General features: G+C 39.7%; 1 protein-coding gene across 2 annotated transcripts in view; it reads right to left on the minus strand.

Annotated features, from left to right (window-relative positions):
* Nucleotides 1-14,964, minus strand: part of SRGAP1 (SLIT-ROBO Rho GTPase activating protein 1) — a 1,651,729-nt gene that overhangs the window by 951,196 nt on the left and 685,569 nt on the right. For both annotated transcript variants that reach the window (XM_044088250.1, XM_044088251.1), the window contains exon 3: nt 11,077-11,239. In XM_044088250.1, the coding sequence (XP_043944185.1) occupies nt 11,077-11,239 (163 nt within the window). The remainder of the gene's footprint in view (nt 1-11,076; nt 11,240-14,964) is intronic.

Genomic DNA, 14,964 nt, shown 5'->3' on the forward strand with positions numbered 1-14,964 from the left:
ATACCAGATTAAATGAAACTACAGACACTACTAAATTTCATAAGCAATCACTAACCCCCACTTGCTGTCTGGTCATTTAAATGTTGTAAACCTAAACCCATTATTTTGACAACTAGAGTAATCCCCGATTTCACTGTCGATGCTCTCGCTGCAAAACTACAGCAAATGGACTTGAATTCCTTTCATCGGTACACTGACCCCATAACAGCACTTTCCACTTTCTACAGCCTTCTCAATCTCTCTCTCATTCAGGATAAACTATTCCCTAGGAAAAAAAAAAAAAAAAAACAAGACTTCAAGGCAGATACTCCCCATGACTTACCACTGATGTCAAATAACTATTCTTCTTTCAGCTTTTCCCGGTTAGGGGTCGCCACAGCGGATCACCTCTCTGCTCATGATTGGGTGTAGAGTTTTACGGTGTTGAGTTGCCAGCCCGGCGCCCAACCTTCCACAGAAGGCACACACATGCACGCACTCACACCTAGGGCCAATTTAGAGTGTCCAATCCACCTACAGCATGTCTTTGGAATGTGGGAGGAAACCGGAGCACCCGGAGGAAATCCACACAACCACAGGGAGAACATGCAGACTCCGCACAGAAGGCATCCCAGCCAAAGATCGAACCGGAGAACCTCTTGCTGTGAGGCGGCAATGCTAACCGCTGCACCACCGTGGCCGTCCAATGTCAAATAACTAATAATAAAAAGAAATGAAGCCTAGGCAGAAAAAAAGGAACCATCTTGTATACATTAATTCAATATGTACTGACACTTAAAAAAGGGAACTAGGCTGAACATTGACTGTGCCAAAACTTTCAATATGCCCAACTACAAACCATTTATCTTGGACAACTAAACAATTTTGGAAGACAATAAAACAAATCAGTACTTCAAGGTTTCTCCAAAAGCTGACGATTTTGTAGTACTCTTAGCAAGGATATAATTCTCAACTAAGTCAGAATATCAGCTGTCCCTTATTACTCAATAAACTGATTTTTCCTAACCCATCTTTTTTCCATCCATGGTCTCCACTTCACAAGAATGACAGCTTCACCCAATTCTATTTCAAGGCAATTACAACAAAAGAGATGCAAAAACTCCTTGAAAACATTGTCACAAGCTACAACCACAAGTTTCACAAATTACCCGTCAAAATTCTAAAGTTAGTTAGCCATACCATCAGTTGACCTCTACCACAGACTTTTAATCTACTGCAATAAAAATCTTCCTTTGCAGCTTTAAACACATTATGGTTATTTTCCTGATTAAACGTTCTTCCCCAGAATCTGCAAATGACTTTCACCCTATTGCCAACCTCTGTCTGAATTAAAATACTCAAAACAGTATATAATCAGTTTTTGAGTTGTTGTTGAGTTGTTGAGTCTTTTGGCTTTTCCCAGTTAGGGGTCGCCACAGCAGAACTCCGGTCCGCTAACGATTGGCAGTAGATTTTTACGTGCCGAGTTGCCGGCCCAGACACACAACCTTCAACAAAGGTACGCCCATTCACGCATGTCTCCACACAGAAGACGTTCTAGCTGAGAATCGAACAGAACAACATCTTACTGTGAGGAACTATTAAAATAATGCAACCTCTCACATAAGCAACATGGTTTCTGCTTTAATTTCAATACTCCAACAACTGACGAACCACAACAGCTTTATAAACATTGATCAAGGTAAAATTACAGGAGCATTTTTTTGCTCTTAAAGGGACTTTCAAAACTGTTGACCATGTTATGTTGTTGCATAAACTGTCAGATATGGGTTTCTCCATGGAAGTGGCATTAGGTTCTTGAGAACTATCTTGAAAACAGAGTTTTAAGTGACTGGATAACATAATGCCACTCAAACTGGGAGAATAACATGAGGGGGTCCCACAAGGTTTCATATTGAGCCCTCTTATTATTCTTACTATATTTACATTTATATTTATTGCATTTCTTACCAGGAAAGTCCAAATGGGCCTTGCAAGACCCCTTTTCAGCAGAGGCCAGGTGGAGAAAAGCACCATAAACAAACATTTATAAGTACACTATAGTTGAGCTAACATAATATTCAGGCAAAGATGCATCAGGTAAAAATTTTCATTGTTAAGGACATACAGAAACAAGCACATCTTGCATAATAAGCACCTTACAGTGAGTTAAGCATATTACAATAAAAATCAATCAGCAAATTTCAAAGCAGTTTTAATATTTGCGTGTTTCAAAATAGTACCAATGTCACAGGCTGTGCTTTGATCATTAGGAAGGCAGATGGGGGTAGATACAATTGTGAAGGAAGAGAACTTGAATGTTAGATAAAGAGGGGAGGATGTAACCAGAGCAGACTAGTCATGCTTGATGGTAAGAAAGGGAGAAATAAGTAAGAATACAGTGTAGCTAGGATAGCAGATAGTCAGTCAGGGGAGAGCACTGAAAACTATCTAGCATTTAGAACATGACCATGCGGATTTCTCTTAAAGCTAGGATTAATGTCTATTTCCCCACGTGGGCTGGGTATGGTTTTCCATATCTTGGAGATATATTTGGAGTACAGAACATCCCTGAAGAGATATGAGCTTTAGTTTGTCGAACCAGGAATTTAACATTAGAGTGGAGATGTTTGCCAGGGTTATACCACTGCAAAAACAGTATGTATAGAAGGGCAGTCAACTGGGTGATTAAGTATGGAATGAGCATCTTCAGCTGAAGCAATATTAATGATCTACCTTGGGATATGCCTCCGATTGTCTGTATAATGAATGCAAATGAGACCCAATAAGAGGTCATCTATTCTGAACAGTGAACTTCAGAAGGATTTTGAAGCTAACATGGAACTGGCTTTGCGCACGTAAGCTGCCCATTAATATGAAAAATAATGTTATTTTACACTTGTAGAAAAATAAGTAACATCCCCATCTTCAGCATTAGAGACCCTCTGGGCAGCCCTCTTGCTGCCGCTACTCAGAGGTATCTAGCATTAATCTTACACCAAAACGTAACATTCCACCAACACACAAAAGCTCACATCACAAGGTATTAACTTAGCTTAAGTTTCTTACAAAATAACTTGTTGACGACTGAGGTCAAGTGAGACATTGCCATACATGAATTCATTTCCAGACAGAAATCCTGTTTCCCTTTAACTGTGCTTCTCTCCGCACACAATGCTGCACTCACCTTAATCAGCTGGGAATAAAACACTTGGAACCATACACCCAGATAACAAGCATGAGCATCCCTACACTGCTTTAAGCTCAAACAGTTAGCAACCTGCTACATCTAGAGCTACATTATTGCTCAATATACTTATCTAACCATTCAATGATGGTTACTGTCCACCACGTCCCAGCAAATTACAGTTTAAAAAACAGTTCTACACTCTTACAAATAATGACTGTATTCACTTACAGAGGATCCCCATTCATATTTGGTATGTGGGAAACAGCCTTCTCCAAAACACTTACAGCTGTTCCCAACAATATTCCTGAGAACCTTAGGAATATAGACAATACTGACTTTCAAGAAAATACCCAAGAGATAATCCACTCAAAGAAAGAAAATTACAATGCTATAAAGACATGGGCTAACGCAAGTTTACACTAGTCCTTCGGTTCCACTGTACTCGTGGTTCCATTCTCAGACGTGCGGGTTTAGTGAGTTTGATACCACACCAGGCCAAGAGGAGTGATGCAAATATAAACACCCCCATCATTTTTTTGCACAGCCATACAGCCATGCAGCACACAATTTGATTCCTTGTCTGTTGCACTGCAGTAACATCTTAAAGCACTTTCAAACGTGCAGTGTGCACAGATAAAATTCTGTATGTATACCAAAGTTTAAATCCTCTACAATGCATACTAAACCTTTAACAGTATTACGTATTCTTGTAAATGTTGTTTAATGTTTTACTCACTATTACCCCTTAGCTATACATGCAAGCTTTGTTAAATGCCCTAATAGCAGTATTTTTTTCTTTGTATTACCAAGTGCATTTCTTACTTGTTATTATTGGTCTTTGCTACTGCAGTTCAGACCGTGACTGAAAACAGTCCAGGACCAGTTCTGCAACAAGAAACAAATGAGTCTAGGGACAGGCATATGAAGCCTGTAACATATATTATGAACAAGCTAGAAGTCTGAAGACAAACCATAAAATAAATAGCTGCAGCTAGCAGGAACATGGATTTATGTGGCTGTAAAGCTGTTCAACTTCCGCATCAGATGTATGAGCACGTCTTTAAAAAAAAAAAAAAAAAACTGCAAGAGATCCAGTAAGTGAGAGGTTGTATTTAATTACATTTGACTCAATCTGCAGTTTCAGACTGAAGACCATAGTGACCATGCAAAATATCACTGCAGAAATATACTATTAATTACACACTGGCCTGTTTGGTTAGCTTTACAGTAACAAGCATATTGGCTCAGCCAACAGGCTATTAATAACAGGTTAAAACAGACATTTTTGTCCAGCTGTTTTTGCTAGGAAAGATGCTATGCATTACACAGATGATATGGATGCATCCACTATGCACTGACTGAATAGTCATAGGTTCATAGGTAGGTACTAGGCTATCGGCCCAAGGGCCTAAGTAAGCCTAGCCAGCAAGGTTTCCTGGCTTACGCCACCCAAGAAAGTTAATTTCCTGTGCTCCTGTTGAGCAGAGCCACAGAAGTGATCCCCGGGTGTATTTCCTACTTCCCATCCACTCTTGAAGATTTTTCTTGAAGAGTGCTAAGGAGGAACTTTGCTTGACATAGCTGGGTGGTTTCTTCCACAGTTTAGGAAGTCTCTGGGACAGGAATCTATCCCTCCAGCATGTCCTGTTTATTGTGGTGACAAGGTTTAGGTCCCTAGAGCATGTAGTTCAGAAGGACTGGGATTTCTTTAGTTGTAGCATGTCCAACAGCTCTGAGTTTAACATAGCTTTATACGTTAGGCAGAGATCTCCTTGGAGTAGGCGACATGCTACAGAGTAAAGCTGGAGTTTTTTGAGACGGTCAGTGTAGGGCATCTGTTTGAGGCCAGTAATCCTCTTTGTGAGGTACTTCTGTGACCTTTCCAGCTGCTGCAGATGTCTTGTGAGGTACATTCCAAAAGGGGCGTTGTACTCTATAATGGGTCTAATGAGTGCAGAGTAGAGAGGAACAATGACCTCTTTTTTTCCTGGATAAGAACCCTTCTGTGATGAGGTGTGCCACATAGAAGGATTTCCTGACTACTGTGGCGATGTGATTATCAAAGGAGAAACTGCTGTCCACCTGGGTCCCAAGGTCTCTTATCACACATTCGGCATTAAGTAGACTGCCGTTTATGTGGCAGTTCATGGGTACAGAGTTTTTACCAAAGGGGATGACAATGCACTTTTTGGCACTGAGCTTGAGGCCATGCCTCTGACACCAGGCATCTGCCTCAGTGAGGCCCTTCTGTAGGATGTCCACATCATTTGGGGACTCGACTATGGCGCCTAGTTTGCAGTCATCTGCGAACTTCGTTAGCCAGAGGCCTTCTGTGTTAACCTGTACTTCAGAGAAGTAGATACCAAACAGGAGAGGACCCAGGACTGAAACCTGTGGTACAGTGTGGGTTCTGTCAGTGAGCCAGTTGGCAACCCATCTTGTGACGTAGGGATTTATACCTACTTTAGTGAGTTTAGCTATAATTCCAGAATGGGGGATGGTGTTGAAAGACTTGGCAAGATCAAGATAGGCTGTATGAACCACCTTACCCTCGTCTACGGCTTTGGTGATTGCCTCAAAGAAGTCGATCAGGTTCAGAAAGCATGGTCTGCCTTTCACAAACCCGAACTGGGTTGGGTCCAGAGTTTGGAGGTTACCAATGTCTTTGTTTAGGAGTTCCATGATGATACTTTCCATGGCCTTGCAGACCAGGCTCGTCAGGCTAACAGGGCAACAGTTCCCAGGATCAGTGGTGGCTCCCTCTTTGTGGAGTGGGATAACTGTTGCTGTGCGCCATTCAGTGGGCACAAAGCCTGACGTGAGACTATGACTGAACATGGTGCTTGGGTGGGGAGCTAGTTCGTTCTGAAATTCGTGTAAAACGCAGCCTGTGATGTTGTCCGGTCCCATGGATGATGTGTTTTTGGTTTTAGGGAGTGCAGCTTTTACCTGCATAGATGTGATTACAGGGACTCTGCATTCTTCCTGTATAGATATGGGCCCTTTAAGGGGTGAGAGAAGGGTAAAGTTAGCACTGAACCTATCTGACAGGATGTTGACAATATCAGTTGATTCTGTAATTTTCATGCCATTGTGCTATAACTCAGACCAGATTTGGGTGTTGCCATTGAGATACTTGACATAGCTATAGAATGCTTTGTGGTTGCCCTTAGAATCAGTGGCAATTTTGTTTTCATAGGTAGCTTTGGAGGATCTTATAAAGGATCTCAGCTTATTACTGAGGCTGACCAGGGAGCTCCTCCACTCATGGGATTTTACTCTCTTTTGCAACAGTTTCTTCCTTCTGTTGTACAGTTTGTTTATGGCAGGGGACCACCAGATTGGCTTCCTTTTTTTGGAGGATAGCGTCTTGGTTCTGTTTGGGATAGCACAATCCATACACTCATGCAAGTGCTTATAGAGTGCATTTGTGTAGGATTTAGCAGTCGTAACTGTTTTGTCCATCTGTATGGGTGTCATAAAGTTCACCACGTCTGGCTTAAGAAGCATGAAGTTGGCTTTGGAGAAATTTTTTACTGGTGTTTCCTTAATGTTGGGTGGGGGCGGGATGCAGACATCTAGGGTGATTAGCTTATGGTCGGATTTGACCAATGAGGAGTTGACTTCAGGTGTGGAACACCGGTCACTCATGTTGGTAATGACAAGGTTTATGATATTGTTATCCCTGTTTGGGGTGTGGATAAGTTGATCCAGGGCATTGTTATGAATTCCAGAAAGTGCTGAACAAAGGAGTTGGTACATGAGTAGTTTCCCAGTTAATGGTGGGGTAGTTGAAATTGCCCATTATTACGGTGTTTGGTTGAACCCTAATATTTTCCAGTATATCAAGAAAAGAGGAGTGGGAATCCTGGGGCATGGCGGGGCATCTGTAGCAAGCTACGATGTGGATTGCAGTTTTGCTCAGAGATAGTTGCACTTGGATAACCTCGGATGCATTATGCTGCGCAACTAGCATGGAGGTGTGGATATCCTTAATGAATATGGACACACCTCCGCCTTTGGTATTCTGATCCAGGTTAGATGGCCGAAAAGTGTGGTACGAGTTATAGCCTGGTAATACAGGGGTGCTCTCTAGAGCCTTGAACTAGATCTCAGTCACTGCACAGATATCCATGTTATCCATTTTAAGGAGTGCCTCGAGTGAGTGCATTTTGAGATTTAAACTTCTAGCATCGAATAGCATTACCCTCAGTTTTTGCTTGCCTGTTCCTGTTACGGTGGTGAATTTTCATTTGAACCTTGCCTTAAAAAGGCACTATGGGGCGTAAAGACCCTTAGCCAGTATCCAGAATCCCAGGGGTGACAGGTGCAGGCCATCTCTGGCAAAGCCTCATAGTCTGTCGACCATGTTGTCCCAGGCAGACAGATACTGGATCCCCTAAGAATGACACCAGAAGCTTAGCCAATTGTTGAAGTCAATCATTTTGTCCTTGTACTGCGGTATCATTCTGGTACATGGCAGGATGCTACTCTGGGCTAGGATCATACCTGCCTGGGCTACAAGATCGGAGACCTCTTCCATGTCTCTTTTCATGTAGTCCAGGGAGGTATGTGTCAGGTCATTCACACCAACATGGACAATGACAGAGTCATATTTGTACTTGTTGTGGAGTGACCTGAGTGCGTGGGTTATGTAGCAGATCCTGGCAGCTGACAGTAACCTTCTCCTTGTTTAGCCTGGTGAGTGGGACATCAGTGTGCCTGACTATAGAGTCACCTATGACTAGTGTGCTGGGTACATTGTTTTGCCTTATTGGCTGTGGACACATTAAAGTAAAAGGTACATGCCCTTTTCCCCCCACTGTAGTGCGATCCTGGAGTTAGTATATATAATTAGAGGGGGGGGGGTTAAGCCCCCTACATAGTTTAGGTAAATATTGCTTTCTGCAAAGAGTTATTCATTGCAGTTATAAATATCCATGTGTATGGTTTAAAGTGCCCCACACATACCCCCTATCTATATATACTAACTCCAGGATCACACTACAGTGGGGAAAAGGGCATTTACCTTTTACTTTAATGTGTCAGTGTTATGAGTTACAGTCAAATGAGTTTTCAGTCTTTTGAACTTTCAGTGTTTTGGTCTCAGTCAAATGAAATTTAGGTCATATGAAGTAGACCCAAATAAAACACTATGGAAGGACAGGTTTATAAAAGAGCACCTCCCAACTTCTGGAATAAACTTCTGCATGTTAAGCAGTGTGATTCATCATCTTCCATTAAACATAAACTACATGACTGGATGGTTATCCACAACTTTATTCTAAAAATGATGGATATGACCATCCTAGAGAAAGGAAGTGCAGCCTGAGGAGGGTACTGGCAAGATAACGTGGAACATTGCAGTTCCGCATTAAACAGAAGTAGCTCCGTGTTTAGCGATTTTTGATTGGCCCGTATACCGGTATACGGGCCAATCAAAACATCGCAAAACAGAGCTACTTCTGTGTAATGTGGAACTGCGATGTTCCGCATTAAACAGAAGTAGCTCCGTCTTTAGCGATTTTTGAATGGCCCATATACCGGTATACGGGCCAATCAAAACATCGCAAAACAGAGCTACTTCTGTGTAATGCGGAACTGCAATGTTTTGCATTAAACAGAAGTAGGTCTGTGTTTATTTATTTTTGATTGGCCCGGGCCAATCAAATAAAAAATAAACACAGAGCTACTTCTGTTTAATGCGGAACTCTGATGTTCCGCATTAAAGACGTGGAAGACCTTTTTTTTTTTTTTTTTTTTTGGAAATCTGGCAACCCTGGTCAGACAGCACTTGAGAATGTCTTCTCCTAGGGATCAAGTAGTCATTAAGTTTTAGTGTCAACATCAACATTTGATAAAATCCCAAAGAACAAACATCATCAATGATGCAGGAACTCCTGTTTAACCAAGAGCAAAAATGATGAAGTGGTATTAACTTAGTTTGTCAAGTTGTATGACAGGTACTATCTGCTGATTAGGAGTCTCGAGCTGAAAAATACAGTTCAGTAAACTAAGCAATTTCAATATTAAAAAAGAAAACAGGTTGTGAATAATTCACCTGTGCTGTGAAGAGCTACATACAACTAGGTGCAGAGCTGCTCCCCTACTGTTCCCTTGGCTGGCTTTTTTTGAATTAAGCACAGCTGCTACTGCTTCCCAAAACAAATTCTAGAAACATCTGAACAACATTAATTTGCATATCAGGTGACTGCCCTTTAAAACTCACTACCTGTCCAGATAAGGCTTGATGAAGCCTCTTTTAGAAGGCCTCAGAAGGCTTGTTTGTTTACTCAACATTATGGATTATTAATGCTATCACTCAGTTTTACATTCATCCCAGTTATTTGTTGCATATTGTTTGTATTAAACAGCAGTACGGAATGTAAGCACTTAAGTTATTAAACTTTAAAGATAGGTACCTTTAATTATTTATGATGTGCTAATTTTTCTTATGATACAGTATAACAAAGAGAGCATTACACAAACATGAGACTCTTAAGCGCTGATAAATGTTCAAGTAAAGCATCAGTATGATGATTATTTTATTATTTATTTGTTTTTGTTTACAAGGAAGTTCTAACTGCAGTTTATCCCATTTTCAGCAGAGGCCCAGGGACAACTGCTCCACATATTAGGCAAGTACATTTAAAGACAAAAAATGACATTCTGTAAAATACATTGAGTTTACAAGAAAACACAATTATATGTAAACATCTGAAACGCATTATATAACATACAGTAGTCTATGAATTTAAGGAAATTATTTTTTTCATGAGGTAGCTGGTAACAGAGAAATTACACAGATAAGCACATGACATATTACGACCACTGTCTATTTGTTGCAAGTATAGAGAAGGGTGGCAAAGGCAGCAGGAGGCAGCACTTGAGAGGAGAAGTAGTTACATTCAATATTAGGTAGATCCAGGAAGAGAGCTTGTACAGATCTGCATTAAAGAAAATATAGGTAGTGGTAGTTACCTAGGAAATGGAAGTTTTGTAGGAGAGAAAGTAGGTAGAGGTTGGAGTGGTAGTCTGTAGAAGAACAATGTAAGTGACAGTTGTGGGAGAACATACAGAGAGAGATTTCTTAGAGATAGAGATATAAAGTTACATGTGTAAGATTAGGGTACAGAAAGGTTAAGTAAAGCAATTGTAACTTTGATTGTGGAGTTCAGGTTGGGTACAGGGGGGTGGTTAGCCTGAGGCAGTGCATGAGCACATCCAGTTATAAAATTTCAATTAAATGTTTAAAAAATCTGGGCTCTTCCTGTACTACATGAAAGTGGAACGAATTCAGTGCACAAGAAATTAATAAACAGTGCCTGGAGTCAAATTTAAAGGACACTAAGACAAAATTCAGCTGCAGGGTCTTCATAACAAGCAATTAACCAAAACCAGGCAGTTGAAGAACACAAGAATACTTGTCAGCACACGCTTGTGCAGACAAAAAAACCTAAAACTAAAGACTAAAAACATGCTGGCTATGCCCTTGCAACTCCCACTCTAATATCACCCTCCCCATCCAACCACTACCTTTCTTTCCACTCCACTAACTACCTTGATTGTAGCAAGCTCAGATGTTCATAAGCCAGTACTTATTTTACAGCAGGAACTTCTTCTTGAAACATTTGTTAATGTCTGTTATGTACTTCACAGATAAAGATTCTAGTTCTCTACTGATGTACTATGTTCTTCATCTGTAAATATGTTGTAAGTAATTGCTATGTAAATTGTTAATCGCTATGTAATCCAATGTAACTACTGTCTGTTTATTTTAAGTGTGGAGCTTTTCTCCCCGGGCCTCCGCTGAAAATGGACCTATGTCCAGTCGGACACTCCCGGTCAACAAACATAAATAAATAAATAAATTGTGCAGGCTCACATAGACACATACAAGGCCCTACCTTTTTGAACAGCCTCGTAGAGTCTTCGGTAATCTGCATAAAACGCATGATGACATTGTTCAAATAGATGTCACTTAGTGTGGCATGATCTTTGCTTTCTCTTCTAACTTGGTTCAGCAGTAAATACCAGCAGTTCACTGGTGACAGTAGATTTTGATCTTTCCTGAAAAGCAGAAAAGTACAGAAATGTTGCTGTATAGCTGAAAATGCATGGCAAGGTTATATTTTAAACAATTAGCTGATATTTTGCACAAAACTCTCGGATAAGCAGTGGAACTTACCACTAACACTGTCATCTTGACAGATCAATTTTCAGATGTCACGGTTTTGTACAACAAATTATGAAACTTGAAACACTACACTGTCAAGCAATGTGGACTCCAGTAAATCAATTCAATATTTACAATGACCCAACTAAACATCCATTAGTCTGAAAGTAATGTTCCCACTATCCATAACCTGTGACAGCTTGCATCATAATCTGGATAAATAACGTCTGATAATCTGGTTATTTCTTAATCTATTACTTATAAGAATCCAAAAATTAACTATTTGATCTATAATGAATTAATGATCCTTTAAGGACGGTTCAGAAAGTAATATCATGGATTATCCAAAATACCTCAAAGATCACTTAAGCAACTTAAGTTATACTGACAACATTATTAATAGAATTAATAATGATAAATCTGACAAGTGTTACAAGATTTCATCCTATAATGTTACTTCTTTCATTACATCTCAGTACGGATGCTTATGTGAATGATTTACTAAAGATAAATAAAATTAAGCCACTTTTGACTAATGAGTCGTTACCAGTTTTTACAAGCTAACATCATAATTATATGTAAATTTAAAGCACAGCTGGTTATAGTTTTTATATATATCATGACATCTGTAACAAGTGCTGTGATGTATTTTCAATTCCATCTTATAAAAATTATGTAAGCAGTTTCTTAGCAGAAAGTTTTGTAAACTTTATATTAAGGATCTGCCCACATAATTCTGTTATAGCGCTTGCTGACTTCACTCATGGACTAGTGTGGGGTTGCATCCACAGATTAATAGACAGGGCACCACCACTGCAGGCTGTGGTGAGTCCATGAAACTCATTGGACGTGCCTGCATGTACTCCCTACACTGACATCACAGAGAGTAAAGCTGAAAGACCTTTTGCTGATATCACATGGAAAAAAATCAATACGCTATGAAAGATTTTATTTAAAAATTTCTGTCTTAAAAGAGTCATGAATAGGAAGAAAACACTTTAATAACACACTAAGTGAAAGGGTTAAAGAAAGGTTGCAAATCAGAGAAGGATCAAGTGCGTATGTATATATATGTATGGATGCTTAAAAGAGGAGCACAAAATGTTGGTCACTTCATGATCAGACAATAAACAAATGTGAACAAACATGGATTAAAGATCAGCACGCAATGGTTGTAGCACAACATCTGATGAGATACCTTTATTTTTAACAAAATGTAGAAAATATGAAAACCTTTTTGCTCTTACTTTTTATACACACTCTTCCACCCCATTTCCATTTTCTGGCCTATCCAGATTTAACAATTGTTAATGGTTCCTAGGGTTGCCAGCTGTTTTTCAGACAAATTGTCCAGTTAAAAATTTAAACTCATGAAGTCAGGAAATGTATCCAGTATTTTTAGCTATCATTATCCTACCAACTACCAAGCAGTGACAAAAAAAATCTTAGCAAGATTTTTAAAAATGCTTAAGCACTCTGCCAACATTGCCCAGTTGCATTGTGTAGTACACTCCAGACTGATTAGAACTTCCATGCAGTGTAATAATTATTTTGCTTTTACTTAATTTCTGTCACAAGGACCACATTGAAAGTAACATAAAACATGTCACCTGTTAGAAATCCATTCATCCACAATACAAACAGTATTTGACAGAACTTTCAAAATGCAAGGAATGTTAAGAGATCATCATTTGAATTTTTGGATTTTTTAATCAGATTTACCACCATTGTGCACAGGCTGCTAGCTCTTGACCTTTATCTCATGGGATCATCATAATTAGGTTTTAGGAACAGAAAATAAATAACTAAATGCACCATATTGACACTTTCATCAATACTGGTACTAAGCACTTAAGTCATCAAAGTGGGTGGTCCCATCAGCTGATGTCACAAAATGGGTGGGGCTGGTTCCCTATCCCACCACTGCCAAAGGCTCCCTTATGCACAGTCTAGAACAGATGAGAATAGTTGCTATGCAGCACAGAAGAACAGCTGTAAACTCTCCACCCTTTCCAAGGTACAGAAATACAGTGACTGCAGAGGTGTACACCTGTTTCTACACAGGAGTTGGTCTCAAAACCAACATATGTGATTAAGTCACCTCATGAAAACATTTTTTGTAAAAGTCAATGTTACTTGGGATGGGAATTTCAATTTTTCCTTTCAACCAAGGTACAATGATTTCAGACTTTTCCATAAAACGAGTTGTACAGACTCCTCCACTGAGCCGAGGGGAGGAATCACCTTCCCTCCCCCCAAAAAAACTATACTAACTCTTTTTTTCAACATTCTCTCCTTCCTTTTTAAATCAGTATTTTTTTTACCAAAAGACTACAAGGATGGGCATGATAAAATGATCCACTTACACTTGTTTGTCAGAGTCTATCAGGCCCAGGAATATACTCATCCTGTCTGCTTTCTGCATATTCAATCTACAGCAGGGGGCATTTGCATAGGCAGTACGTCATACCTTATCTTCTTTCCATAGGTCCAAATGACCTACCAAATTCTTGAACCTAACCCACTGGTGTTGCAGGATGATGCCTTACCCCTCAGCCAACAGACTCATGCCAAATAAACCTTTCTTAACAGTCAGAGTCCAAGCAAGCTGCTTGGCTACACAGCTTAAGCATTAAACTGCATTTTACAGGTCTGAGAGTTAAAAAGAATCAAACAATTGAACTGGAAATCATTTGTGCACTACAGTTACTTCTGATGCCCACTTCAATGAGCACATAAACAAAATACAACAGTTATGTGGAGGAATGATGTGGGTTACTCAAAGGAGATCATTATAAATGGCATTACATGTAACGAACATACATTTTGTTCAACTTTTGTTTCGCTCCCCTGCATCATCCAATGGCCTTCTACCCGTGTCCCCATCCATCGTTGGGTCTGAGAGCTACTCCTCAACTTCCTTGGCCTACCAGAACTGAGATGTGGTAAAATAAGGAGCATAAGGGCTCACTTTAAGGTAACCTCTTAGAATTCTGAAATATTTCTCTAGAACATATGAAGTATATATCTTCTGCACAAGAAAGAGTCTAAAGAACCAAAGTAACAGAACCAATACATTAAGGAAACTCAAGCCAAACATTTAACATTAAATATTGACTAATGTGTGCTATTTGTTTTTTTTTCTTAGAAAAGGAAGGTTATAAACATCTACTACATTTAGATGCGTGTTCAAGGAGTATGACACAGACTGCTAGTACCAGATACTAAGGGAGATTAATATTAACAGTACTTCTAGTTAACAGGCAAAACCTGGCTTCAACTCTCCACCAAACATTGGCTTTCACAAACTCAGATGTTAAACATTCTGGTCAGAAAGGTAGAATAAGGGCATATGGAGAAATGGAGAGAGAACAGATAACTGTGGAAGTCCCAATACAAAGACAGGGGAAAAAATTACAGAAGGTAAATAACTAATTGACAAGATACGATCCCTTAATATCAGGAAAAAAGGAAACCGCAAGCCATGACCATGAATACATGCACAAAGCCGCGAAGGAAGACCACGGTTTTTAAAACAAACTAGTAAGAAAAAACTTTAAAATGCAGGGTCACTGTCATACAACATGGCATTGTTGTCAGTATCAAAATAACTTGAAAT

The sequence above is a fragment of the Protopterus annectens genome, chromosome 11.part0, assembly GCF_019279795.1.
Source record: "Protopterus annectens isolate FY-2018-M chromosome 11.part0, PAN1.0, whole genome shotgun sequence".
Classification (NCBI taxonomy): domain Eukaryota; kingdom Metazoa; phylum Chordata; order Ceratodontiformes; family Protopteridae; genus Protopterus; species Protopterus annectens.